A 26,613-nucleotide genomic window follows, 5' to 3' on the forward strand; every position below is an offset into this window, starting at 1 on the left:
ACCTGATTACAATGTGGTTAATGACCTGCTGTTTTAAGTCAAAGAAATGACACAACTGGCTATTTTTATTTATATAAAAAAAGATGTGAAACCATCACTGATTTAAGGGAGAGCACAAGGAATTCTTAGAAGCCTGGGTCACACGTTTGCAGTGTAATCCACAAAGTAGCAGTTGTATCGTAAAACTTGCAATAAAGACGCTTGTTATGATGTAGGGTTGACACTAATGGCAGAGTTAGACGGCTTTGCTCAGATTTAAACTGTGAGGTCACACAAACACACAGAGAAGGTGGGTGAAAGGTTGTGATACAGTGTGCATATGGAGGATTGTTGTTGTTTTAGTGTTGGTTCATGTAAAGAAGGGGTGAACGTTTGCAAAAATTACGGAAGGAGAGAAAGAGAGAGAGAGGGATTTAAGATCTTTGCTGTGACCATAACCAAGCGCATTAAACTAAGAGGGTCATACTGTGACTGCTTGAGTCTTGTTTCATTAGCTTCTAATGTTAAGGTCAACATGGGAGAGCCTGGACCTTGGGAAAAAAAAAGAGAGGTGTCAATAAATGTTTGCAAAGAGCCAGGATGATTGAGGTAAAAGGTGAAGAGTGATATCATTTTGCCTCAAGCACTACTCTACATCTTTCAAGGTTAAAAAAAACAACAACGGATTCAAGATTCAGGATCAGTTCAGATTTCTTTCCTCAAAATGTTCCCAGCCATGTGCACCTGCTTTGCATCTCTTCTGAGGCCCCTCTTATTACTTACTTTTTCATGAAATTAAGCTACGGTACACAAACACACTCTCTGTCATACACAATCATGATGTCAACACACCTCACTTGGCCATTCTTGGCTACAGATACCTGAAAATACAAAACAAAGTGCAAAAGGATAGAAGTCATTCCAGAGAGAATAACAGTAATAACACGTTATCCTTTCTTGTTACCTGTTCCTTTGCTTTACCATCACTGCAGTTATTCAATCATCAAAGACAAAATGCCCAAAACCAGCCCTATTAGGCTTTTATAAAACAAGCTCTGGGGAGCAAAGAGGACATTCATTGACTCTAATGGGATGAACTGATCAACCATATCTAATAGAAATCATTGCCACTGGCAAAAACCGCTGTACAATTGAATTACAAATAGAACACAATGCTTTTATGGCTTCTTAGAAAACTGTAATTCAATCTGTTTGGTACAGAGAAGAAACAGATAGTCTAAATTCAAACATTAAAAAGTTTTGCTGTCTGTGAAATCCGAGTACTACTATAAAGCTGAAGGTAGACCTTTATATAGACTTTAACATGTTGAACCCAGGTGCCAGTCTGGAAATTAAAGACACCATCTGGATTTTTATTCTTGTCATGAAAATGAAAAATGTTACCTTTGTCCATGACTTCACATTAAAGTTTCTAAACAGAACATTCAATTCTAAGAAAAAGTAAGGCATCATCCAGTCAGGCATTCATCTGAAAGTACTTAAGCATCCAGACGTATTTTATCTGACAAGTCAAATGCTCTCAAGCTTATGGGAACCTGAGCTCAGCAAAAAAATAAAATAAAAAATGAAAGATAAAACCATCATGCCAAGTTGACATCAAACTAGAGAGAAAGTGTTCAATTATAAAATATCACGTGGAGGAGAGAGAGGAAACCGATTTAAGAGCTCGCATTTTTTATCGTTTGTGCTGAAGAAGGCGAGTCTTATAGTTCCTTCAGAATGGGCAGTCTTCCCTCAGATGCATCTGGACAACAGCAGCATCGGGTCATGGCGAGGTGTCCTTAGCTTTATCAAGTACGGAGGGAAAGTCTTTGAGTCGCAGACCTGAGCATTTCTTTTGTATCGGTGATAATTTCAAATAACCCTTAATATTCTTCATTATGATTACGAGTAATTTTTAAGGTAATTGTTTGATTGAGACTGTCTAGCACGCGGTGCGCTCAGTGCGCGCAGTGACGCAGAGGGGAAGAGTCTTTTACTTTGATGCCTGCTCCTGCTGTGCATCAAACTACAATAACATTCTTGTCTCTTACAGCTGTGCTGGAAGTAGTACAACACAGACATTATGTCTGCCTGTTATAGGATGAATAATGTCACCTATTCCCCCTGGCAGCGGTAACCTGTATTTCTCGCTGTGCGTAACTGAACTGAAACTTTACGCACAAACACCAAACCTCTCCAAATTGTGTTTCTCTTCCCTCATCTCCAGCCCATGCACGCGGAGGTGTCAGCTATAGTTTCGGTGGAGAACTCTCGCTTGTCCGGTTTTTGTCTGCGAGATTGGCGTCCTTATCCAAGCGCACCAACTCAGACCAGTGGCTCCGCAAGAACCCGCAGGGGGCCGTGAGAGCACCGGGCCAGCGTGGGCTTCGTATACGCCACAGAGAAGATGAATATCCAGGTTCTCCCAGAACACAAGCTCTCGTCAGTAGCCCCACTGAAACAGTGCAATGTGGAGAAAAAAGAGGTAGAACTGATACTGGTGAAGGACCAGAATGGCGTTCAGTACACCAGTTCCTCCATCATTCCAACCCCCGGCCACCACGGAGGTCCGCCCGGATGCGATGAAAGCCGGGAAACTTGGGGCAAGAAAATAGACTTTCTCCTGTCGGTGATTGGCTTCGCAGTGGATCTGGCCAATGTTTGGAGATTCCCTTACTTGTGCTATAAAAACGGAGGGGGTGAGTAAATACTGTAACATCTTTTATAAGAGTGTACAAAGATGCTTAAGAATACAGAGGAAGTGGATTATGATAGTGCTATCAGGTTGAAAATCCTCGTAGTAACATGTGAATAAATACACAGACGTCCCACGGCTGTGGGTAGCCTACTAAAAGTTGTACCACACACACAGAGTACTGGTAGAGCGTTTTACTATCCTGTTTTCTTTTGTTTTGTTCATTTTGATGTCTTTTAATTTAGGTGTTAGGTGCAGAACAGTTTTTATTTTATTATACAAACACTGCAGTTATGATATTGCAGTTAAGATTTATATTTTAGAAAATAAATTGTTTTAATTTGAGCACTTCATTCTCTGTTGATTTTTTTTATAGTCCCATGTGCATTACAGGAAATGTGCAATTCGTTTTCAGCACCAACTTCATTTCATCAGGGAATGCTCAAGGAAATGGAAACTGTGTAAAACATCAAATATGCATCCCTTAATAGTTTTAGAAGTATCCTCAAAGACTCTAATGTAAAGTAGCAGTTCTTAAAACTATTGAAACTTAAAGTGCAGAGGAGAAATTGTTGACTCCCTGCCATCTAGTAATTTGAAAACACGTTTTAAAGAATAGAGACCTTCTAAATGAACGTATTATATTGCCATTTAAACTTGTCAAAGTCTTAGTTCTGCAAATCCATTAATCTTCTCACTTAAATTGTGCTGAAAATCTCTCCTTTGATAGAGGCGTGCACATGTAAACATCCGCTTCTGTTCTAAAACTGGCCGACAATGTTGTCATTGGATTCATGATTTTTCTTCTACATCTTCAAATTAAACGGAGATCTTTCCCTTGTTTGAAATTTACAAGAGTTTGTTTGCAGGGTCTATTAAACAATAAACAGTGTCTAACATGTTGATGACTTGCCCTGTTTTCTGAACTACTGACCACTGTGGCTGCACTGACGTAAGAGGAAAGGTACAAAGGATTGCTTGAAGCCCAGAGATGTTTTTTATCTTCAACTCACATGACAACAGACGGCTCACTGGAAGGTGTGCTCTGTGCTCTGTATGCCAGTGAGTCCATTCACGTGTTGAAAATCAACATGTTGTGCTCAGTCGGGGCCACAAAGGGTCAACTCCACCACCAGCTTGTCAATCATAATGGCCCCGAGCAAAATGTATTCATTACTGTAGATAATGTGTCATTTGTGATGGACAATGTCAAGAACAATTGAATTATGAGGAGTCATTTCCTTGCTGGTGTGTGACAGAGGCACAGCATGAAAATAGCTGCAAGCCTTCCTGCTTGTATGTCATGGAGTGTTGTTTGTCCAACAATGTCAAGACCCCCTACCAACACTTTCTTTTCCTCCTCTTATATGTTTTTTTTTTTTTGTCTGGCACTTATTTCCCTAATTAGAAACTCTCCTGCAATATCCTTTCACTGTAGGCAAAATACATGTGTCACGAGCAGGGAGTAAAAAGCAATATACTAGTAAAAAATGCATGACATCTATTTATTCTCCTCCCAGGTGCCTTTTTGATCCCCTACATTCTGTTCTTGGTCATTGCGGGGATGCCATTGTTCTACATGGAACTTGCCTTGGGCCAGTACAACAGAGAAGGGGCAGCTACAGTGTGGAAAATATGCCCTGTTTTTAAAGGTGAGCTCAAATACACACTCTACAGAAGTCTGTGTACTTCAGCCTCTCTCTAACCTCTTAAACTGTGCTGTGAACTGCTCCGTCATGCTCTTTTCAGCTTCATTTCAGTGTCCTGCCCTTTCGTTCCTTGTCCTTTCCCCTCTCATAAGTTCATAAGTGTCACTTCTAACTAATCTCTGTCACATTGCCACATCTCTCTCTGTTTCACCCCTTTGTATGTTTTGATCCCTTTCCGCTTGTACTGTCAACCTTTTACCCCATCTGTGTTTCAAAACAACAAAACCAGGCTTGTGTCCACGGCATGCTGTGGAGCACAGTTGAGGGCGCTTAATTGCACATCACTAGGTTGAGTTAGAGAAACACAACAGGAAAATCTCATATAAAACTCGACCGAACATGTACTATTTTGGCGAAAACTTTGAGTGCTCTGTAAATGTTGACTGACAGATTTATATTGTGTTAACTTGTAAAACTTCAGCATGGAGTTTTATCTCCCTGTGATTTGAACTTTACTGTGAAGCTGAACTTCCCAAAAAGATTTTGCCCTCTTGCACAGATAAGCAAGACAATGAAGGCAAACATGTATCTTACTCGCATACCTCAATATAAGACCTCACATTTCTGACACATCATTACTTGGTGCCTGTTTCAAATACTGTCGGATCAGTGCTTCTGCCTGCACTGTTGAATTGACACCAGTTGCTGCTTTCATTGGCTTCAGCGCTGCAGAGGGTTCGTGTATCTTCCTGCTTACGATGGGTGGGTGATGGGTTTATGACTTCTCTGCTATCATGTAAGGTCTTCACATTCCATTGGAAGCAAAACAACTCAATCCTTTTTTAGGAAAAAAAAAGCATGCAAAATAATGAAGAGTAGGCATTGGGGCCTAGTGGACGTGTTTATCTCTAAAGTTAGGAGTGGTTTGACTCATGGTGATGTGAAGACCCACTAATACAGTGTTGATGGAGAGAAATGCACACCTATGATCATAATAATAAATACATATCTTATTATTGAAATGCTGTACAAACAGCTAACAATGGAAGAGTTACTTTGAGATGCTGCATCTGTTCAGTACATTAATATAATTATTGCTTCCAGCTTCAAATCTACACCTGGTGTGCATGGTTTGTTGGTTTCCATTTTATTGGTAATGGTTAAATATTACAAATACACGTTTATGGTTATAAAAGTTCTGAAAAAATAAGGAATGCAATGTTTTCATACATATAATTTATTATCTTCTCTATATTGATGCACGCATATCATTTCACATTTTCAAACTGATATTGGTGTGCCTCTTAGAAATACAACACTCTCAGGAGAATTGCAACAGGCTTACACTCCTCCACAGAGCTGACGCAAAACTAGTGTGAACAGATACAGCTGCATGTAGCATTAAGTAACTTTTCTTTACCAGACTATGGCGCAGTGAGAGAATAAACCACCATCCCATCCTTTCTCAATCCTGCTTTGTGTTCCTTAGGTGTGGGCTACACCGTGATCATCATAGCGCTGTATGTAGGCTTCTACTACAATGTCATCATTGCCTGGTCCCTGCACTACCTGTTCTCCTCCATGACCAGAGACCTGCCGTGGCTCAAATGTGGCAATATCTGGAACAGTGAGAACTGCACGGACCCCAAAGCCATCAACAGCTCCGTCATTGGCAATGGAACATCTTATGCCAAGTACAAGATAACCCCGGCAGCAGAGTACTATGAGTGAGTAATTTATGACATTCAGATTACTTTATCAGTCAGTGATCTGTGTGGACTGTTGCATGTTCTGTAGGGTTTTTGCAGAAAAGATATTAGAGTTGGAAAAATTGTTCTCATAATAAGTCGTGATGACCCCTGGGGCACTGGAAGCATACAACTAATTACAAGTTAACACTAATATAATGAAGTACAACACCATAGAAAAATAAACTGTACAAGACATCGTAACCATACTATACGTCAACTCTACTTGTGTCTATTGGACAGAAAAAAATGACCTTTGACAACATGGCTTAATTTAATACAAATAAAACCTTTTATTAAAGTTAGCATCAACAAAAATAAGTGAGATTAAATGTTCATATATTAAAGAAAAACTAGTTCTTACACAGCTCATTTGCTTTTTGGACCATTTCTGCAGACTGTGTAGATATAGGCCCATCACATTTTGTAACTGTGTCTGCATTTGACAATAAGAGTAGTTGAGTCCATAAAGCTATGTTTGATCTATCCAAGTAAGAATATATTGACCCACCAGTTCCAGTCCTGAGAATATCGGTTTGTGGTGACTGAATGAAGGGTTGCAAAATGCCTTGTATTAGCCACAAGCATTCCCCTGCAACAATAACTAAGATGACTGTTTTTTTCTCAAAGCTTTCAATGGATTGTCAAACAGTGATCTGCATAGTTATGCTGATGCATTGTTATAACTTTACCCTCAATAGTCATCGTCTACTACCAAAATAAATCACCAATGGCACTTAACCCTGACAGGCAAAAATAAACACTTTTGATCCTCAACACTCACAGCTGACAGTATGTGACCCAGGAACAACGCCAACACGGTGTGTGAACTGAAGAATTGTTTGACTTTACAGTTTAAGAATCACGCAGTTCATTAAGCAGACAAATCACTGTAAAGCTCACTCAATCCAAAGGTAACAAAAACTTAAAAGTTAAGATTTAAGTTTGAATTAAAACTAACTCAAACACTTTTTAGATGCTTACTAATTTGTACATAAACCCGTAATTACAAAGTAGGAAGACTGTAATGAATTTGGGATTCAATTATGGCTAGACCTTTTAATCCAATCCAAATCAGTGTCAGAATGCAGAGATTTAATTCTCATAGATAGTTACATAGATAGATACTATACTGGAATATGTTGATTACATTATCTTCTGCCAAGTGAAAACTCCCTCCGGGCTTCACAGTCTTCACAGAAGCCAGGGAAGAACCAGCTGTCTTTGAACAATAAACAGATGAAGTCTGTGAGGCTACTTGGACAGAAAAGGGGACACAGGCGAAGAGTGACGCACAGAATACATTGATCATACATCCAGGCTAATAGTTGTGCTGGTTTCCCCTCCCAATCTGATGGGCTGCACTCACACGCACCACATGTTTATTAAATCAGCATCCCTGGACATGTTTCAACACCCAGGAACCCTCAAACTTGATATATATCAAGAGTGTGAATTAGGAGGTCAGCATTCACATGAAAGCTCATGCCTTGTGAGTTACTCCAAACTTTTAAAGAAGTGAGTAATTTCACCCAAGGAGTGTGCACAGTCCATAAAAATCACATAGCAGACACTCGTAGGAAAATATTATTTCATGTACATGGACAGGCTGACAACAATAATGTGTTTCAAGACAGATCTTACTATGGGTTAGGCTCTGTAGGAGACAATAAACCCTCCTGCTTAACGCTAGCTTTGAACACAGGAGCAATGCCAAGGCCCAGCATGTGAGAGTGAGGCCAACTGAGTCAACAACTCGGTTGCTCCACCTCTTACTCTTCTACATCCAAAAACCCTCATGAGTCTACCACCTTCTGCTTTGAAGAGCCAAGTTTGCAACAAAACAGTCAGCGAGCAGCATCACTTCTGTAGTTTGTTTAAGTAGGGGTTAGAGCTCTTTAGCATGCTTAACACAGCATACATAATGACTATGAAGGAATCAATATCATTTCGAGCTGGCCTAATAATTAAAACATACGAGCTGTAGGTCACTCATAATCACACAACTGTATGTGTGATAACATACTGTAAGCTCCTTTAAAGAAGCACCTGTTTTGTTCTTATTGGCTGAAACTGTGTTAACTCCAGTATACTCACCAATGGTAACTACTTTATCTGATCAGAAACCTTTCTTTGAATCTTCTGCATCCTAACTTTAGAGTACATCTAACTCCATTTGATTGTGGTATTGTTCAGGGTGACGCAAACATTACAAAGCAAACAGCTGCTTATATTTCACATCCAGCAGAGACACAGTAGCATCAGCTCTCACTTGAAGCCATGTTTGGGGCCACCTGAATTATACAGGTACTGCTCATCAAATTAGAATATCAAGAAAAGGTTGGATATTTTCGAGCAATTATTTAAAAATGCCAATTTGATACATTGATATATGGTCAATGTATGAGTCACAACTAAATAATATATGTGTCATAACTAAACTTAAATATTTCAGGCATTTTTCTAGTTCAGTTATAATCATTTTGGCCTAAGGCTCAAAATGTTTTTAAAAAGTCTCAAAATATCAGAATTTTTCATTTTCAGTTTGAGTAAATCAATATTCGGAGTCTAAATTCTATCTGGGTCTACTTCAGTCAATGAAACCACAATCATGCAGAAGACTGCTGACTTGATAGTTGTCCAGAAGACGATCATTGAAACCCTCCACAAAGAGGGTAAGCCACAGAAGGTCATGGTTAAAAAGGCTGGCAGTTCTCAAACTGCTTTTTTAAAGTATATCAATGAAAGATGAATGGACGGGAAAAGTGAGGTAGGAAAAGACTGGCTAAAGGCTACTACCAAAGTAACCTGGGCTTCAGCAACACTTCAGCAGTGCCACGGGCTAATGGCCTCCATGCCACGCTGCTTTCAAGAAGTGGTTTGCGGTAAAGGAGCCCCAAGCAAGCATCAAGTGTGTAAATGAACATACTTCGAAGAAGTTGGACATTTCTGTAATCCAAATCCTTGTTTGATTGATCTGGAAAAATATAATAATAATTTGAGATACTGGATTTCTGGTTGTAATGAGCTGTTAGCCATAATCATCCAAATCAAAACAATAAAGGCCGGGAATCTTTCACTTTACATGTAACAAATATAGAATAGCCTACACGAAAGCTGAATTAAATGGCAAAATAAAAAAGGAAAAAAAACAGTATCCTGTTTTGTTGAGGTGATACTGTAAATCCAATATCTACTGACTAATGGGCTCGGTTGCAGCTAAATGCTGAATTGTTGAGTTTGTCAGTTTTCAAAAGAGTGCTGGTCTGGTAAGAAGTAGGTGTATCAGAGGTTTTTGTCTGAAAATGGTGCTATATGTTAGTGACTGAGCCAAACTGCGTCATGACTATCAAATATTATATTTCAACAGTTATATAGTACTATAAATCTGCAAATAAGCCAACTCGTTGTGCGTAATATAACAGTAAATTTGTAATTATTTGACACTTAGTAAAAGGGATTCTGTCTGGAGAGCCAAAAGCATGGCTTTGCCAAAAGATTGACGTACAAAATATATCGGGAAATTTTTCTGTGATTAATTTGATAACTTGTGCAACCTCAAGAGATCAAAGAAACCTTCCAGATGTTACACTCAAAACTCACTGTGTCGTCAATGCAGTCTCAGTGCTTTTTTAATGGTTATCACGTTGCTCCTGAATGACAATTTTTCATCCTGCCTTCAAATGTTACCATCAAAACACTTTGTTGACAACACTGTATGAATTAGTGATTGTGCATATAGCATGGCCCTTACAATCCATTAAAAAGTTCCAAATTCAAGCTAGTAAGTCCCGCTTCCATGAAATATCCTAACTAGGCTTTAAGTATGTTATGTGAATACACTGCAAAAGTCATATAATGCTATTGAATATCTGTATTTGATTTCTGAGATGTGGTGTTCATTGAAATTTTGAAGAGTAAAACGAACTCTGAGCTTTACGTGTTAGCCCCACCTTCCAAACATTTTACGGCAAGTGGATAAACTGTTTGTCAAATCACGTTAACTTTTTAGGAGAAAGAAATTGGTTTTATTTGAAGGTTGACTTCCAGGGTTCCAATACATCAAACTGTAGACAAGCATAAACTAAAGCTCAAACTAAATAAAACATTAACAAATTGAAAACTCATTAAGTGTTTAGCTCTTGCCCTTAGGCAAGCAAATCTGATTTAATTCCATAGATAACTTGACTTAATAAATACCCTGCATTTAAACAAGACTTAACTAAATGGATTGCCTTCAATTCAATCCCATGCTCGTCACTGATTTGTGTAAATAACTACTTTAGAAATAAATTGAATGATTCATGAAATAAATTGGGTGGAAATAAGATAGGACCCTTCAGCTGTTTCTAGTAAACCGTGTCTATGGTCCCTTTTATTGATGACTAATTTGAATGTTCTGTTCCATAATTTGGAAGAAACATTAAGACCCTTCATGCAATAGTGTGCCAGCCTCAAGTACACTGAGACCAGCTAATGGTAACATTAAATCTTAAAAAGCATTATTACCAGCTTGTCGAGTGAAGATAAGAGTGAATGTGTTTAGAGTAACTGGGCCAAAGGGACCTGGATTGATGTTACAGTGAGCATTTACTGGCACTGCCCTATTAATGCTATCACATAAACAAAGAGGCCTTAGGGCATTACCACACAACACCAACACAAGGACTTCATGTCATGAGCACAGACTTAATTTCTCTCCCCAAACAAACTGATGTCTTCACACTGTTATCTTCCTCCCAAAAGACCGTATAGCTTTGAATTTATTATCACCCAAAGATAAGTAATCGCCAAAGATGAGTTTCACAGATCCCCTGGTCTCTAAGGATTGCGTTTCTGAGCATATTTCAGTTTGCGTGTTCCTGAAGATTTTTGTGTCAGACCGTTGTGTAAGCAACTCGAGTATCAGATCAAATCCAGTTCCTCTGTTTATCAACCCCACCATCACATGCCGATTTAATTGACTCTTTCTTGAGGAAAGTTTTGGAAAGGACATTGTGTATAGATCATCATCATTCGCTCACGTGCTTCAGCAAAACACCCTGTCCCACTGTTATAAACTGAAGGTGGTCATTTTCATAAACACTGTCCACTTCTTCACTGTAGTTTTAGCAGATGTGCAACGAGCTCACGCAAGGATATCAGCAAATGTAGAACAAAATGAAACAAATTACTAGACATAGAAATGTAATATTGTAACAGAGGTTTCATGTCTTTCCATATCAGTGTGATGTTGAATGGTTAGGGGGTACATACATGTAGCATTGGCTAGCTTATGCTGCCCTCTGTTGGCTAATGATCAGTCAGGTTGAATATGTAAAAGTACCTCAACGGTGATGCAATGATGACAATTTTGAGCAACAGGCAACAACAATTATAACCCAAATATGAACTATAAATATAGTCGGCTTGAATTTGTCTGGGTCAGCTTAACATACACTACCAGTCAAAAGTTTGGACACACCTTCTCATTCAATGTTTTTTATTTATTGTAATTATTTTCGACATTGTAGATTTATACTGAAGACATCAAAACTATGAAATAATCTGGTTTGGCCATAATATGGATTACAACAGTAGTCAAATAGGGATATCTATTGTGTACTAACCCTACCTCTGAACAACACAACTGATGGTCTCAAAAACATTAAGAAGGCAAGTTATTCTACAAATGAACTCTTGACAAGGCTCATGTTAATTCAAAAACATTCTGAGAGACCTCATGAAGCTGATTGAGAGAATGCCAAGAGTGGGCAATGCTGTCATCAAGGCCAAAGGGGGCTACACTAAAGAATCAAAAATATAAAACATACACTGTTTTGTTAATTAAATAATTTCATATGTGTTCTTTCATAGTTTAATGTCTTCAGTGTTAATCTACAGTGTTGAAAATAATTGAAATAAATAAAAACCATTGAATGAGAAGGTGTGTCCAAACTGACTGGTAGTGTATATAGTAATGCATTGTGATTGCCTTTAATCTGAGTTTCTGGTGCTAGTCTGAAAAAGCTAGAAAAATCCAAATTCAACAACTTTGTCTGGTTGTCTTGTAGGATTTTAAGTGTTGGTAAAGATGTCAGTAAGCCCAACTGATAACCCTAAAAAGGGACCTCCTATCTTGAGCTGCCAAACCAGCCAGTGATGTCGCCAATCAGGGTGATCGTAACAATTTACTATAGCAGTAAAATCGTTGAAGGATCTTCAGAGAAACTGAGTTTCTTCAGCTGCCCGAGGTAGTAAAGGTGCTGCCTTGCTTTACTTTGAGGGTTGTCTGTTGGTGCTGTCCATGACAGATCCTCTGTGATTAAGACTCCCAGTTATTTGAAGCTGCTTACTCTCTCCAGAGTTATCATCTGGGGCAGCCTTGAGAGGGAGTGGGAGGGGGTCGAGGACAAGATCCATACAAATACAGAGGTGTTCAGAATGAAAGCCAGTAAGTTTATGGTTCAAGGGAGGAAGGATATGAAGTTCTTGATCTCCTTCTCAAGGCATTTCATGAATACACAAATGAAAACAACTGGTTGATAGACGTCCAACAAAATAAAATAAATACAGAGGGAAAAACTGTGCTTTAGAAGGAGCTCAATCAAACTATAGTTTAATTGGTGTTTCCAACAAAGTCTGACCATCCATTAACTACTTGGTTCATAAAAATTGCCTTTTTTACCAAGAAATAGTCAAAACAGTGTTTGGATTGAAAAAACTCTGCAATCAAAAAGCAACAACTGTTGGATGTTCAACAGAAAAGAAAGATCAATGTATTATCATAAGGTTATAATCATGTGTCTTGACTATAGATTGTATAATAAATAGAAGTAGTATCTGTGACGTCACCCATCTGTTCCTGAGCGCTGTTTTGAAGCTAATCGTCGGCAGGAGCCATATTGGAAATGCTGAACCCATCCAAAAGAGTGTGACTTAAAGAGGCGGGGTTTGAGCCTCCTAGGCAATAGTTATGTGTTCCCGCCTGTCAATCATCTTAATATCTTCTGAACCGTTGCGTTAGAAAAAAATTCCCCCCTCGTACAGTGTGTGCCGATAGAGAAATTAGCAATGTAGACTGAAGATGTTTTTTGAACCAGGCTGTAAACATGTTTATTAATGCTGCAAAGATCGTCTTTTTTGAATTGGTGTGTATGTGGTTTCCGGTGTTTCTGCAGCCAGCCTCAAGCGGATTCTCGATGAATTGCAGTTTATAACACTTCCGCATGGGCTTCATACTTTGAGACCGGAGGTTGCCGCTTGGTCTCGAGTCCCTTGTATCTCAGATGCAGAAGTATTCCTTTAACAGAGGTTTACTTTTGGTTTCATGTGAGGCTGGTACCTCCATTGCCCACTGCCACTTCACTAAACTGCTCTGAGAAACATACTAATAAGTCAGAGGCAGTGTTTTCAGGTGCCGCATCCAGATATATGCGACATCTAGAATATGAAAATGAGCTTGATATATGCTAATAGTTCTTGGTATAGACTTTTGATGGAGCTTGTTAGCTCTCGGTTTCCAGTCTTGATCCTATACAAATTGAAGGACATCCTAAGAAGGATATTGATCTCATCTCAATATTGTAATCTCCTGCTTTAAAAGCATAAAGCAGAGTGAACTATTCTTTTATAGTTGTAGTCTTAAGCATTACAGATGAGTCTTCTGAAAATGTTTAGAGGCTTTCCAGATGACAGATATGACCAAGTTCTGCGTTTCTTTCCCAAAAATCAAAGAGCTTACAGCTGGAAACAATGTTAATAAATGATGGGACTATTTGTCTTCTTCTATTTCATTTGGTTGCCATTAAAAACTTGACGCATGAATGCTCATCTTCATCTGAAAGTAAGTGCTTGGCTGGAAGAGACACAGCTGACGCTATCAAAGCAACACTGAAAGACATTATTGACAGGTTCAAAACATTGATGTGAAGCTGGAAGAGAGAGAGAGTGTGTGAGAAAGAGAAATCGCAATAATTTAATTTAAAGCCAGTCAACAGATGGTTGTACATAATGAAATAAGCCTCACCAGGCTCTGGCTCGAATTAATACTTTGATCTACATTAGTGTTGAAATAAACTTTGAGTTAATTTCTTGCCGATCACGTAACTGAATATTTTTGCCAATGATTAACTGGGGTGAAACAAGGTAGTTTGAGACTGGAGATGCTAGCTTAGAGTCAATCTAATACATGTTCTAAAAGAGCGTGCATATATCCAAACATGAATCTCCACTTGCAATTCTGCCACCCACAGTGAGCACCGTTTCATTTAGACTCCCTCAGCTGTGACACAATCTGGGTGTTCATATTCAAAGATTTTTTGATCATGTTGCCAGACACATTACTAACGCTGATCAATGTTGATTATGTGTTAAAAGCACAAAGCAGTCATTGCAACTGAAAACAACAGTTCAGCATTTAGTACAATAACAACAATGTCTACAATAAAAACAACGTTTATGTGTTCTGCAGACGGGGTGTGCTGCATCTACATGAGAGTAGAGGTATCCAGGACCTCGGATTACCTCGCTGGGAGCTGACTTTGTGTCTGGTGGTGGTGGTCTTCATCCTCTACTTCAGCCTGTGGAAAGGAGTCAAGTCCTCAGGGAAGGTACAGCTCTGGGCCACCACACAACTAAATAACTTGTTGCTTCTTGGTTTGATTACTACAACTGAAAATCCAAGTCGTTTTATCACAGAGTGGAAACTGCCTCTTTACTAGACTTTACCAACAATATGGTTTTTAAGTCACAATCATAGTATTGGAGTCAGAGTTTAAAAAAACTGCATAAACAGAAGAGTGAATGTCCTTTTTCTTCTTTATCTGTGTCTTCAGGTGGTGTACATCACAGCTACCATGCCCTATGTGGTCCTTTTCGTATTGTTGATTCGAGGTGTTACTCTACCAGGCTCCATGGACGGCATCAGGGCCTACCTCCACATTGACTTTCAACGGCTCAACAATCTAGAGGTTAGAGACGGTGCTTATTGGCAAAACATCCTCCAAGTGGGTCAAGGGTATTACAATGGGCCCAGTATGTTTTTAATATTAAATACAAAGTTTCAGTGGTGGACAGCTCAGTTTTATCATTTTGTAACCTCTGTTATTCTCACCCGTCAGACAAATCTATTGTTTCCTATAAACTCTGGAAGTAACGGTTACATCATTTTTTACTTAGATTTAGATAGTCTGTTGTTTATGTTACTAAAATTGATTGGGTTCAAGTGTCTCACGCTCTGAGGGTTATAGTCTGGCTCCCAACTGATGTCTCCCATGCTGAATGTCCTTGTAGCAATGAAGGAACTATGCACACATACTGCAGATATGATCTTTAGTAATCTGAGCTGATGTACATGTGTCAGGGATGAGAGAAGAGTAGGATCTTTTGCAGTATCTGCAGCACTTCTGCAGACTGATATTTCAAATGTTTTAAAAACCAGAGTTAACAGTTTATGCTTGATTAACAGTGTACAGGTACAACTGTTATCCAAAGAGAGTAAAGCTTAAAGTGTTTAATTCCAAAGATTCAAAACTTGTCTCATTTGGGTTTTTTTTTCGCCATAGGTGTGGATTGATGCTGCCACTCAGATATTCTACTCACTCGGAGCAGGATTCGGGGTGCTCATTGCATTTGCCAGTTATAACAAATTTGACAACAACTGCTACAGGTAAGAGCGTGTACCCTGTACTTTAGATTTTTTGATAGTCCAAACAACCTTACAGCAACATAACATCCTGCTGTTTTTGAGCAGTCAGACCTTTTCAGTGTGTAACCGGATCATGAAGCAGCAGAGGTGATGCTAATCTGTCCAGCTGAACCCAATGACCAGGTGTTCACAGCACAGATAAAGTACAGGCCAGGAATGGTTGCCAGATAATAGCCTAGAGCTGTATTTTGACTGGATAGTCATATTGCTGCTCTTCTTCAGAGAGAAGACTCATGAGATTGTGAGCTAGGCTTATTTTTTCTGCATAAATACAAGTTGCAGTGTGCTGTTTGAGGTACATGCTGTTTGAAAAATGGTGAAGATGCTTCATCCTGCAGACAGAATATCTTACTGGCACTATACAAAATTATTTTTCACCTGCAATGCTGATCACTTGTAGACCTCATCTAAAATAAATAGTCCCTCAACAGGTCAAATATAATGCCAAGTGTCATCACAGAAGCTTCAAAGATAACACTGTGTTGTTTTAAGTGTTAAAATCATTACCCCCGCTCTTTTACCGTTCCTCATTTCCTCCACCTTCTTCAACCCTAAACAGGGCCTCCTGCCTTCCTCTACTTTCATGTCGCATTTAGACATGCATGTGGACTACTGGCAGGTGGGATTTACATTATATCTGTAGTGGCAAGTGACCAAATCTGAACTAGGGGAAAGGCAGCAGCCCGGAAGAGCTGGTAATGTTAGAAAAACAAGCACTGAACCCAGACGTTTGTTTGAATGCCTGCACAGATGGAGGATATCTGCAAAAGGCTCAGGGTAATGTTTGAGAGGCACCATATCCTCTGTCACACCTACGGAGAATTTAACTCCAGGAACAAAGGAGGAAGTCATTACTATAGGTGCTAAATACTCTGTTTCTTCTTAACAACACTGCTAGTGCAATCAAGGCAAGGCAAGGCAGCTTTATTTGTATAGCACATTTCATACAATCAGAGGGATGCAAAATAATCATTCAACACTGTTTCCTTTTCCTTGACATGCCATCTCATGATGATTGCCGTCTTGAACACCACTTTAACACATTACAGGGGCTCTCTGTGCCCAATTTTAAAAAGGATTAGTCTGGTTCATTGTGTCATTATTTTTAGCTAATCTTAGCTAAAAATATTGTCCTTGAATTTTCCTCAAAGCTCTTTTTAGAGTTTTTGTTGGCTTAATTTCAATAGCATTGATAAGTCTGTACAATCTTATTATTTATTTTATTAATACATATGATCTCATTGCAGAGATAGTTACACAGGAATAGCAAAGACAGGTAGTTTGTGCAGTTAGCCTTGCTAATGAAGCACTCTGTCTGTTGAGATAGTTAAATTGTCATGTGTTGAAAACAGGACACAGGAGGTTCTGTCACAGCCTGCACACATTACTGAGATGAAGAACCATAGAGAGGTTTTGACGTGCCTGCATTGTAAGCAAAGGTCAATTAGGGATTAAACACAGGTTTTCTATGTAGCAGCACAATGGTTACAGAACAAACTACCTGACCAGGATCAGAAAAGGTGTAGTTAACCTTAAAACTACTAAAGACTCTGGGTCCTCTCTTACACCCAGCACTAAGTGCCATGACATGCAGCCTAAGATTCATTACTATCATAGCGCTCAGTGACTCTATTAATAAGTCTAAATTGGGATAGAGGGCTGCAGGATGGCCTTTTTTGTATCCTGAGGTCTTTAATTTCCTGAGACAATGAGATCAATCTCATGATAAGAGAAAGCAAGACACGCTCACTGCTACCTTTTACATGCCTGCTTCACTTCAGGGAGATTCCTGGTTAAGCACTGCATGGGCTAAAAACTCCAGCTGAGAATGACATGAAGCCCTGTCATGTGAGCTCACTCATACATGCTCACTCTAGTACATACAGAAGCACTAACTCATGTGCTCATACGCCACAGATAGCTGTATTTATTGTTACGCTGCAACCAACCACCTGCTCACATGACAGTAGTTGCCCACATATGCTGGTACAGAGTGCATTACATATTCAGTACAGGGATTCAAGATGCAAACATTAATCACTTGCAGCCAACCCTTCTTTGGTGTTGAGTGCACAGAACACTAGTTAACTTGATCAAAACTGTCAGCATGTCTTCAGATTTGAATGGAAAGATACTTATTGTTTCCGATTTCCAGAGTGATGGCAGAAATCTGCATTGTAAACATTAGGAGCAATGCGACCACTTGGAGGCGTACCTGGAGTATGAGACAGGGAATGAGAGCTGACACTCCGTCTAGTTTGATTCATGTTACTCCCTAAACAGACCTTTAATCAAGAGGCTTAAGCCAACCTCTTTGTGACCTGTGCTTTGCTTATTGGCCAGATTGTTTTCTACACATCCAGCCAAAGGTAGTTGGATGCCCCCAAACACTTATCACTATGCTCTCTAGACTACACTTTATATTGTGCAAATAGGGCCCACCGTGTGTGAATGATCCACCAATGGAAAACTTATCAAGAAACTAAAGACCCAATTTGGAATTTGCCAGATTAGGTAAAAAGTCAAAATTGGGTCTAAATAAAGTACTGCATCTTCAGCCAAGCTAGGAGACAAATGCAGAAATGTGCTTATATGAATCTTTGAATCAGATAATGTGCAACGAGTGTTCAAATACAGAAACCTGGCTTTCATTACAGCTTCTTTTTGTTGTGTTTTCTATCTCTAGGGATGCTCTCTTGACCAGCACTGTGAACTGCGTCACCAGTTTCTTCTCAGGGTTTGCTATCTTCTCTGTGCTCGGATACATGGCTAACAAACACAATGTGAGAGTAGAAGATGTGGCAACAGAAGGTATGATATGGATACAAGTGTAGAAATGGTTTACATATGTACCTTGTGCCTCTTTACTGTGAAAGTCACTAACTATTTGGGAATGTTTCTGTGTGTGCGTGTGTGTGAGAACAGGTGCTGGATTGGTGTTTATCATCTACCCTGAGGCAATTTCTACACTGCCGGGCTCAACATTTTGGGCCATTGTGTTCTTCATCATGTTGCTGACTCTTGGCATTGACAGTTCGGTGAGTTACACAGACCACTACAGCCATTCTAAATTAGTGATATTCTAATTACCACATGTAAAAGCACTTCAAAATGTAACAAACAGAGATAGTTCTACTACATTAAAGCAACTTAGCAGATAGAACACATATGAAGGAGGTCCCAGTTGGAGGTAAATATTACATTCAGTTCTTGGTAAATGATGTGTATTGGTTATATCTCTAAAAGGTAAAGACAGTTTGTCTTTCCTTTTCAAGAAGGGTAATCTTAAATGAGTTGTGGCGTCTCCCTACTTTAAACCTGTGCCACCAATAACAGGGAAAAAATTGATCAACAGACATGTATTTTGCAGAATAGCTTGCCTGAGTTGCCCATCAATCTGGCCTTGTTTTAAGGACGTCATGCTCATCGTTTACTGAGTGGATTTATTCTCATCTTTGAAAGTATCAGTGCAGTGTTGCAGTGTTCCCCCATCCCAAAGAACAAATTTCTGTAAATGATGTGAGGTGACCATGATTTTAGTATACAGTATTATGTCAGCATGCTTTTCAGTAAAGCAATTACTAATGAAAACAGTCTTTTTTTCCATGTTTGAAGACTCAGGGATCGCATCTTGTTTCACAGTTTTAGTGAACTGTAACCAATAGAGAATTTCTTGACTCAGTCCAGACACGTGCTCAGCGTATTACATTACATTACACAACACTTGGTGTTAGTAGAGATTTCTGTGTCCTATAAATCTCTCTGTTTGTGCTCTCTAGATGGGAGGCATGGAGGCGGTCATCACAGGCCTCACGGATGATTTTAAAATCCTCAAAAGAAACAGGAAGCTCTTCACCTTTGCCACAGCCTTTGGAACCTTCCTGGTTGCCCTGTTCTGCATCACTAATGTCAGTACCTCTGTTTTTTTTCCATACATTTGCACAAAGAACCCACTGGAAATAATGCATTTGTCTTTTTTATTTTACCCCTTTTCTTACAATCCTGAGGTTTTCTTTTTTAACCCATAAAAAATACTGTTCAAATTACTCGTAAATAGTCAAACAATATTTTGATGGGAAATTCTTTTGACTTTTTAAATGATGCTAATAAACCCAAGGAGGAACGTCCTGTAGTTTTAAAATCAGATGTGTCTCATACACGATACCTAGGTGGGCTACCAAGTATAAAGTCAATGATTTTTACATCTTTCCCTCTGCCCCTTTCATCTTATAATATCATTAACTGCAGTGCCTGACACACCACCCTGCAGGTGATGATAACCCTCTTATACACCTGTTTTAATAGTGTTAAGTAGCTGGTTGCTTTCTTAATTTTGGATCATTAGAAAACGTTACCTGATTAACAAGTCTCGACTTCACCCAAATCACCTGTTATGATAACATAATATGCTGTGAAACATTTCAAAACCTGAGTTGTTATTTGGGAGTCCGTTTGAAATGAACTGCTCATGAATACCATCAAAAGATCAGACACATACTGAAATAACAGACACTGAGGTAAGTTGGAGAACAAAGCACAATTAATAGTATTAATGGGTAGATGACATAGCTTATAAATAGGGTAATGTATTTTCTATAGCCCCCCTAATAACATCTCCCCAGTCACAAGTACAGCATCATTCGGGAATCACTGTAATCTATTGTTTGAACCAGGGATGAAAAGTGCATGTCACAGCTGCCTGGAGGAGGGAAACCAAGTCTCCTGATGTAATCTCTGACGTCACTGAGGAGTTGCTCAAAATGTCACTGAACTATTTGTGAGAAATAAGAGATTTCATCCAACTCTTATAACAATACATAATTTAATTATGGATGTACATATGAGGCTAATTATTATGGTGGATGACCAAGGAGATACCATTACAGAAACAGGCCCCTGAGCCAGAAAAGTATGTCAGTGACTCACAAGAGTATTACATCAGTGATCCACGTGTCCTTCCTCTTGATAGAGATAATACAATTATTCAGGAAGTGAATGATATCTTTTCCATGCTAGCTCCATGGCATAACATATTGATTGAGCCAATCAGAATACAAATCAACGATTGTTTTGTGCAAAAGCTCAAATAATTCCCTTCCATTCATGTGACGCTTGTTTTAAGTTTCACATGGGCATGCACTTTGAAGATCAGACATCAGCATAGCGCACCTTGAGTAACCTCAAAATAAGCATAGGCAGCAGTTTGAGAGACAACTGTTTTTTTGACTGCACATTATGAAACATGTACGTGTGTTATGCACTCACACCCTTGCTTTTTTTGTGTCCTATCTTTTCTGTAGGGTGGCATCTATGTGCTAACTATTTTGGATAAGTATGCAGCTGGGACTTCCATCTTATTTGGTGTGTTGATTGAATCTGTTGGAGTGGCCTGGTTTTACGGTATGACATTTCGCAATACTTTCGCATACAATTTTTCTAATCTTACTGGCAATTTTGTAAAGACATTTAAATTATCAAGATAAAACCGATTTAAAGATCCTATCCATTTATCCATTCCCATGTAATTGCAGTATGCATTTTAAAAAGTAATGTTCACTACAGGTGTGGACCGCTTCAGTGAAGACATTGAGAAAATGATGGGCTTCAAGCCAGGTCTCTACTGGAGGTTGTGCTGGAAATTTGTCAGCCCAGTTTTTCTGTTGGTGAGTGGAATAAAGCATGTTGAAGTACTTAAGTTGGGCTTGCTTCCTAGATAGGAATAATGTCTAATCCCAGACATAAGGCAAAACTAATCACCCTCTAAATTAGTTTTATGTTGACTTTTCCAGTAACTGCCATTTACGAATGCTTGCAGGCTGCATGACGATAGCGCTTAAGCCAGTATGCGGTTAATATGTTGGTTTACATGTTTGTGATAAATCTAAGTGGACCAGCACAGTTTAATTTGACCTCAGATCCAAATTTTAATTCTATAAAAGGAGCAATATATGAAGTAGATTAAAGTAATGTAATAAGTTGGGTGACACATGGGGAAAAGCTCTTGCTCATCACCACAAGGGCCCAGATTTAATCATCACCAGGTGCTCCTGGCCTGAATCCACAATCATCAGGAAGAATAACTTGATCCCTTTACTGAGCCTCCTAAGCCCGTCTGTTACCAGTGGGTAAAATCAGTACAGGTGCTGATCCAAAGTCCTGAAACACCAATGCCGTGTCCCAACTGGCTGTGAGAAGTAGCTTGTGACGACTAATTCCCAAAAGGAACAACATGAAAGGCTTTCTTCAGCCATGACAACAGTGGATGTGTGTAGTAACAATGATAATAATGCAGAAGAAATTAGTCAAAATTCAAAATAAAAGGCAATTTGCAGATTAATTTTAGTGTAATTGGTTCTACCCTCATGAAAAGCTTCTGTTCTCTAAAGCAGTGGTTCCCAAAGTGGAGGTCGTGAAATGATTTCATATGTAATCCACAATTATAAAAATATAAACAGAAATAGTGGTTAGATTTTAAGTAAAACCATGCGAATTAAAAAATAAATCTGTTTTTCACTTTTTTTGTTGACACTAGATATCTGAGGTGAATAAGCCAGATTAATGACGGTATCAATGGCAGCAGGTTAATATACAGCAGCACAGGAAACATAGAAGTATGTGTATATAGGTAGTCTAATCTATTATTATTATTATTATTATTATGATTATCATCATTATTATTATTATTGTTATGGGCAAAGTATTATTGGCACAGTATTCCCACTGTTTTGAGGGTTGTAGGCTAAAAAGTTAGGGAACCTCTGCTCTATAGAGTACATACCCTTGCCTAACACTGTAAATGGATTAAAATTATAATTAAAATATACCTATTTATATATTTCTCTTTGTTAAATCTTTTTTCTCATCCTTTTCCATGTCTTCTTCTATTTCATCTTTTCTCAATTACAGTTTGTTGTCATAGCAAGTACGATGACATCATCAAGCCTCAAGTATGACGAGTACGTCTTCCCTTACTGGTGTAACATGGTTGGCTGGGGCATCGCCATGTCCTCCATGCTCTTTGTACCATTCTACGCCATTTATAAATTCCTCAGTGTTCCAGGAACATTTAAACAGGTCAGTATAAAAACATGTTTGTCACAAAAAGTCTATATAAGCTGCTTAATGTTTGAGATATGATTATTTGTCACTGCGTAGTGATAGATTGAATTAAGTTATTTTCATGATGATAGTCAAGAGGAGGGAGTATTGGAAAAAAATATTCTGACCGACTAACATAACTGCTTAATGACTTAAGTCAGGATGAGATAAACATCATACAGTTAATAAAAATCAAATGGGATTCAGAGAGCATAATTGACGTTGACAGAGTGACATTGCATGATAGTATTTAAATGTTATTGTGAAGAGAACAGTAGTTACCAAAGGGCATACAAAAGTGTGATCCTCTTCCAAAGAAAACTTGAAAACAGCAATCTGATCTAAAGTAAACTTCCCTCTCTGAACTTGATGACACCAGCACATTGAGAATTCGTTTAGATAAAATGATTGCTTCAAAGCATTGAGAGTTTATGATCGTAATCATCAAAGCACTAGGCAGCTATTTTCATCCCCCAAACAGTGTTAGCTTTACTCTCCTGTAACAATTTCCACATCTCAAAGGGATTTTCCATTGGCACTTAAGGTTTAATATTCTTCTCAAGCTCTCAAGGCAGACAATCGTCCTTAAAACAAGCTTTGATTGTCTCTTCCTCAAAATATATACAGCTTAAACCTCTCTCACACTCATTAGAGGGGATCCTTTTAGTTTCCAAAATAAAACATAACTGTATTAATTTGGTTCATTATAAAGTTTTCCTAATGTTTTGTGTTTCATTTAATACAAATAAGGAAAGAAGAAGAAAGATGGAAAGAAAAATTATATTTTTTGCACAAATGTTTCCAATGTGATGCATTTTTGGGAATAATGTGTCGCATTCACTTGTTTTGCAGAGGATAGCATATTGCATCACTCCAGAATATGAACATCACTTGGTGGCTGAAGGAAATATACGGCAATTCAAAGTAAGGTCAAAAGTTTTGCTTCTTTAACAGTTCTTACTTAAAGTGGCTGAACTGCTGCAAAGGTCGCCAAAAGAGACAGATATATGCTTTATGCGTTTCTCTATTAAAAGAGTGGCTTGCAAAAATAACTTCAGTTGGATAAAACTGCATTTTAGTATTCAGTAGATATAAATAGATTGAGACTCTCTTTTGTGTTCCAGCTGAGTCACTGGTTGGCAATATGATGACCAACACCCAGAATCCCCTCATCTATCCTTGCATTTGGAGTTCCTGTGTTCCACTAGGGGTCGGACAGACAAGAAGAAAAACCGACTCCAACATCTCCTGGCATTCTTTGTTTCCTCCATGTACTTTTACCACCTCAAGCTCTTGTTGTTTAAAGTAGCTTTAAGCACTCTGATGTCAAAGTAAGGCCTCTTGACATTTCCGTGCTACTCTACTACTTCAGCTTGTGAGAGAGGGGCAGTCAGCAGGATAAATATGTACTGTTATTCACCATTGGGCGTCATTATGATTCAGTAATGCCTGTGATGTAACTAATTATCTTCTGGATGGGTCAGAAACTAAACTATCTAAATTCACTGCACGCTAACTTCAGACTGGGCTCAATAATTACATTTTTAAACTTCTTTTAGTCCAATGATTATTGTGTATTTTGTTACTACTGTTGTCAGAGTAGCTTATCTGTGTCAGTGCCTTATCAAGCAAGACACTTCATGTTTCTCACAGTCGGAACAGGAAGATTAAATAAACTGTGTAGGCTCAGGAACCCACTAAATCAAACCACAGTTTATTGATGGCAATCTCTGGATTTGACTCTGTCCTGTGATGTTCAAGTTTAAGAGCTGTGGTCAACAGTGCATCAAGGTCAAGCTCGCAACAAGAAAAATGGGCCAGATATTATGCTCCTGTTACAGAAAAGGGAACTGCTCATATATCATAAAGCTTTAAAGAACGAAAGCAGGTTTTATGCTTTAAGAAAGTCAGGGTCATAACCAGGCCTTTGTTTGAAATAAAGACCACAGCTAAACATGGTCAGTGCCTGCCTGCTTACTGAAGGTAAGAAGTAAAATAAAATAAAAATAGCAAAACAGATGGCGTAACTGTTAGAGTTTTTGTATAACTGTTTGACTTTCCTTGCAGACTTTTGTTGGTTCAGTTGTGTAGGATGTGGCTTTTCCTCAAAAACAGCAAGAAAAAGTGTGTGTCTGTGTGCGTGGGTGTGCGTGTGTTTATTGGGATTTTGTTGCCAACCATGAAGTATGTTGTTAGTGTACAGTACATGGAGAAAAGACAACTGTAAAATGTCTTTTTCACTGCACTGTATATTAGATATTGTGTCAACGGTATGCTAACAACTCTTGTAATTTGAAACATATCCTGTGATGGTCCATTTTTTTTTCATCAATACAGAAGTGCCAATATGTTCCTTTAGGAATTTTTGGATGATCTTACTTTTTTTTATTTATTGAAATTAAGTTGAATTTGGACCATTAATTATAACAGATCCTTGCTGAAAGGAAAAAAAAGCCACACAGACAAAATCTGATATATGTGGAATATATAAGATATCAAATATATAAATATATTCTTTTGTTACATCTAATCTTGTATTTATCAGATAGTTTATAACAAAACGTGAATGTAAAGTATTTTAAACGTAACTGTCCAGAGTCATAACATGGTGTTTGATGTATAGCTAAGAGGAACTATTAAGAAAAAATATTCTTCAGTATAACCCTGGGCTCCTTTGTTACATATCTATGTGAACAAAGACACCCTGGCTTGGACTATGTTTACAGAAATACAATGTACAATACCAACGTCCTGTTGAGTGTGAGTGACAACTATCCATGAAGAAGTCTCAAGTATTCAAACTATGATAATAAAGAATTTCTTCTAAACACACTCAAAGACTGTGCTCTCATTTAATGTAACTGCTGAGTTTGGCCCCCTTTAACTGAGTATCAAAGCTGACTGAGGCCTTCCCACAAAGTACCTTTCCACTGTCTCAGCCTTTGTTTGCCTACTGTTTCATTGGCATACATTTGCCTCCTACCCTATTGTTTACTTATCTCTGCTACACACATGCAAGTTTTCAACATTCATTAATAAGGTTTGTACATTATTTTGGCAATAGTTTGAATCTGCATGCGCATGAGTTCTGTTTGAAGAAATGGTTCTGTATTGATAAAATGGTCAGAGGAATTCTCCGAAGCAAACACAGTTTTAATATCTGATTCAATGACTTAAATATGTCAAATGTGCACTGCATACCAATATTTTACTCAATTTTGGCATTGGATTTGAATTAAATTACAGTACATAAAAATGTGTCCTTTTTACAGAACGAGTCAAATGTTCCCCTTGGAATTTAATGCTTTACACGATATTCAAAACATGTTCTGGGTTTTATGACAACTCTTTTGTTGTGTATTGCATTATTTGGAAAAAGCACACAGACACGTCAAGGTCATAAAGTAGAGTGATATTTGTACACATTCCAAATGGTTGAAAATGTCTTTATATAGAGCCTCTACATGCCAGCAGTCATCCTTACACACCAGCACTCATAGATCCACACAATATCTTTATGTAGAAGTCCTTTAAGAAATATATTTTGATTGGAACCCACTGTTGACGCATACAATATTCTTCAAACTGGACAGCTTGTGAGCTGTCTTCCGTATCAGCATTTTGAGCCAAACATTGGTGGACAACACCTTGCTTTGACCTCTCAACCTGAATAATCATGAAAGCAACTTGGATCTTACCCAACAACAAACTTCAGGGTAAAGCCAAAGAAAACCCAAAACTATGCTGAGCTGT

The 26,613-nt window shown here is 38.5% G+C and overlaps 1 protein-coding gene and 1 long non-coding RNA gene across 4 annotated transcripts in view; one reads left to right on the plus strand and one right to left on the minus strand.

The window, feature by feature from the left end:
• LOC117809984 overlaps nt 1-26,613 on the minus strand; it is a 137,391-nt gene that overhangs the window by 100,734 nt on the left and 10,044 nt on the right. The gene's annotated exons all lie outside the window — the stretch shown is intronic.
• Nucleotides 1,717-25,692, plus strand: slc6a2 (solute carrier family 6 member 2). 3 transcript variants are annotated; one of them, XM_034679502.1, is made up of 15 exons: nt 1,717-1,794; nt 2,210-2,681; nt 4,198-4,329; nt 5,816-6,053; nt 14,527-14,665; nt 14,891-15,025; nt 15,620-15,723; nt 18,449-18,573; nt 18,688-18,800; nt 19,542-19,670; nt 21,063-21,162; nt 21,325-21,425; nt 22,669-22,836; nt 23,713-23,784; nt 23,985-25,692. In XM_034679502.1, the coding sequence occupies exons 2-15, from the start codon at nt 2,390-2,392 to the stop codon at nt 24,006-24,008; spliced, it is 1,872 nt and encodes a 623-aa protein (XP_034535393.1). In that variant the 5' UTR covers nt 1,717-1,794; nt 2,210-2,389; the 3' UTR covers nt 24,009-25,692. The 3 variants fall into 3 exon arrangements, with proteins under 3 accessions (XP_034535393.1, XP_034535392.1, XP_034535394.1); XM_034679503.1 differs by having other exon boundaries at nt 1,739-1,902; XM_034679501.1 differs by having other exon boundaries at nt 1,737-2,681.

The sequence above is a fragment of the Notolabrus celidotus genome, chromosome 3, assembly GCF_009762535.1.
Source record: "Notolabrus celidotus isolate fNotCel1 chromosome 3, fNotCel1.pri, whole genome shotgun sequence".
Classification (NCBI taxonomy): Eukaryota; Metazoa; Chordata; class Actinopteri; order Labriformes; family Labridae; genus Notolabrus; species Notolabrus celidotus.

What these genes read in the sequence shown, in the direction of transcription:
- slc6a2 (XM_034679502.1), top strand. Translation starts at nt 2,390, where the DNA reads ATGAATATCCAGGTTCTCCCAGAACACAAGCTCTCGTCAGTAGCCCCA. An exon ending in CTCTTGGCATTGACAGTTCG is followed by an intron (nt 18,801 to 19,541) that starts GTGAGTTACACA and finishes TGTGCTCTCTAG; the next exon opens with ATGGGAGGCATGGAGGCGGT. An exon ending in CCCTGTTCTGCATCACTAAT is followed by an intron (nt 19,671 to 21,062) that starts GTCAGTACCTCT and finishes TCTTTTCTGTAG; the next exon opens with GGTGGCATCTATGTGCTAAC.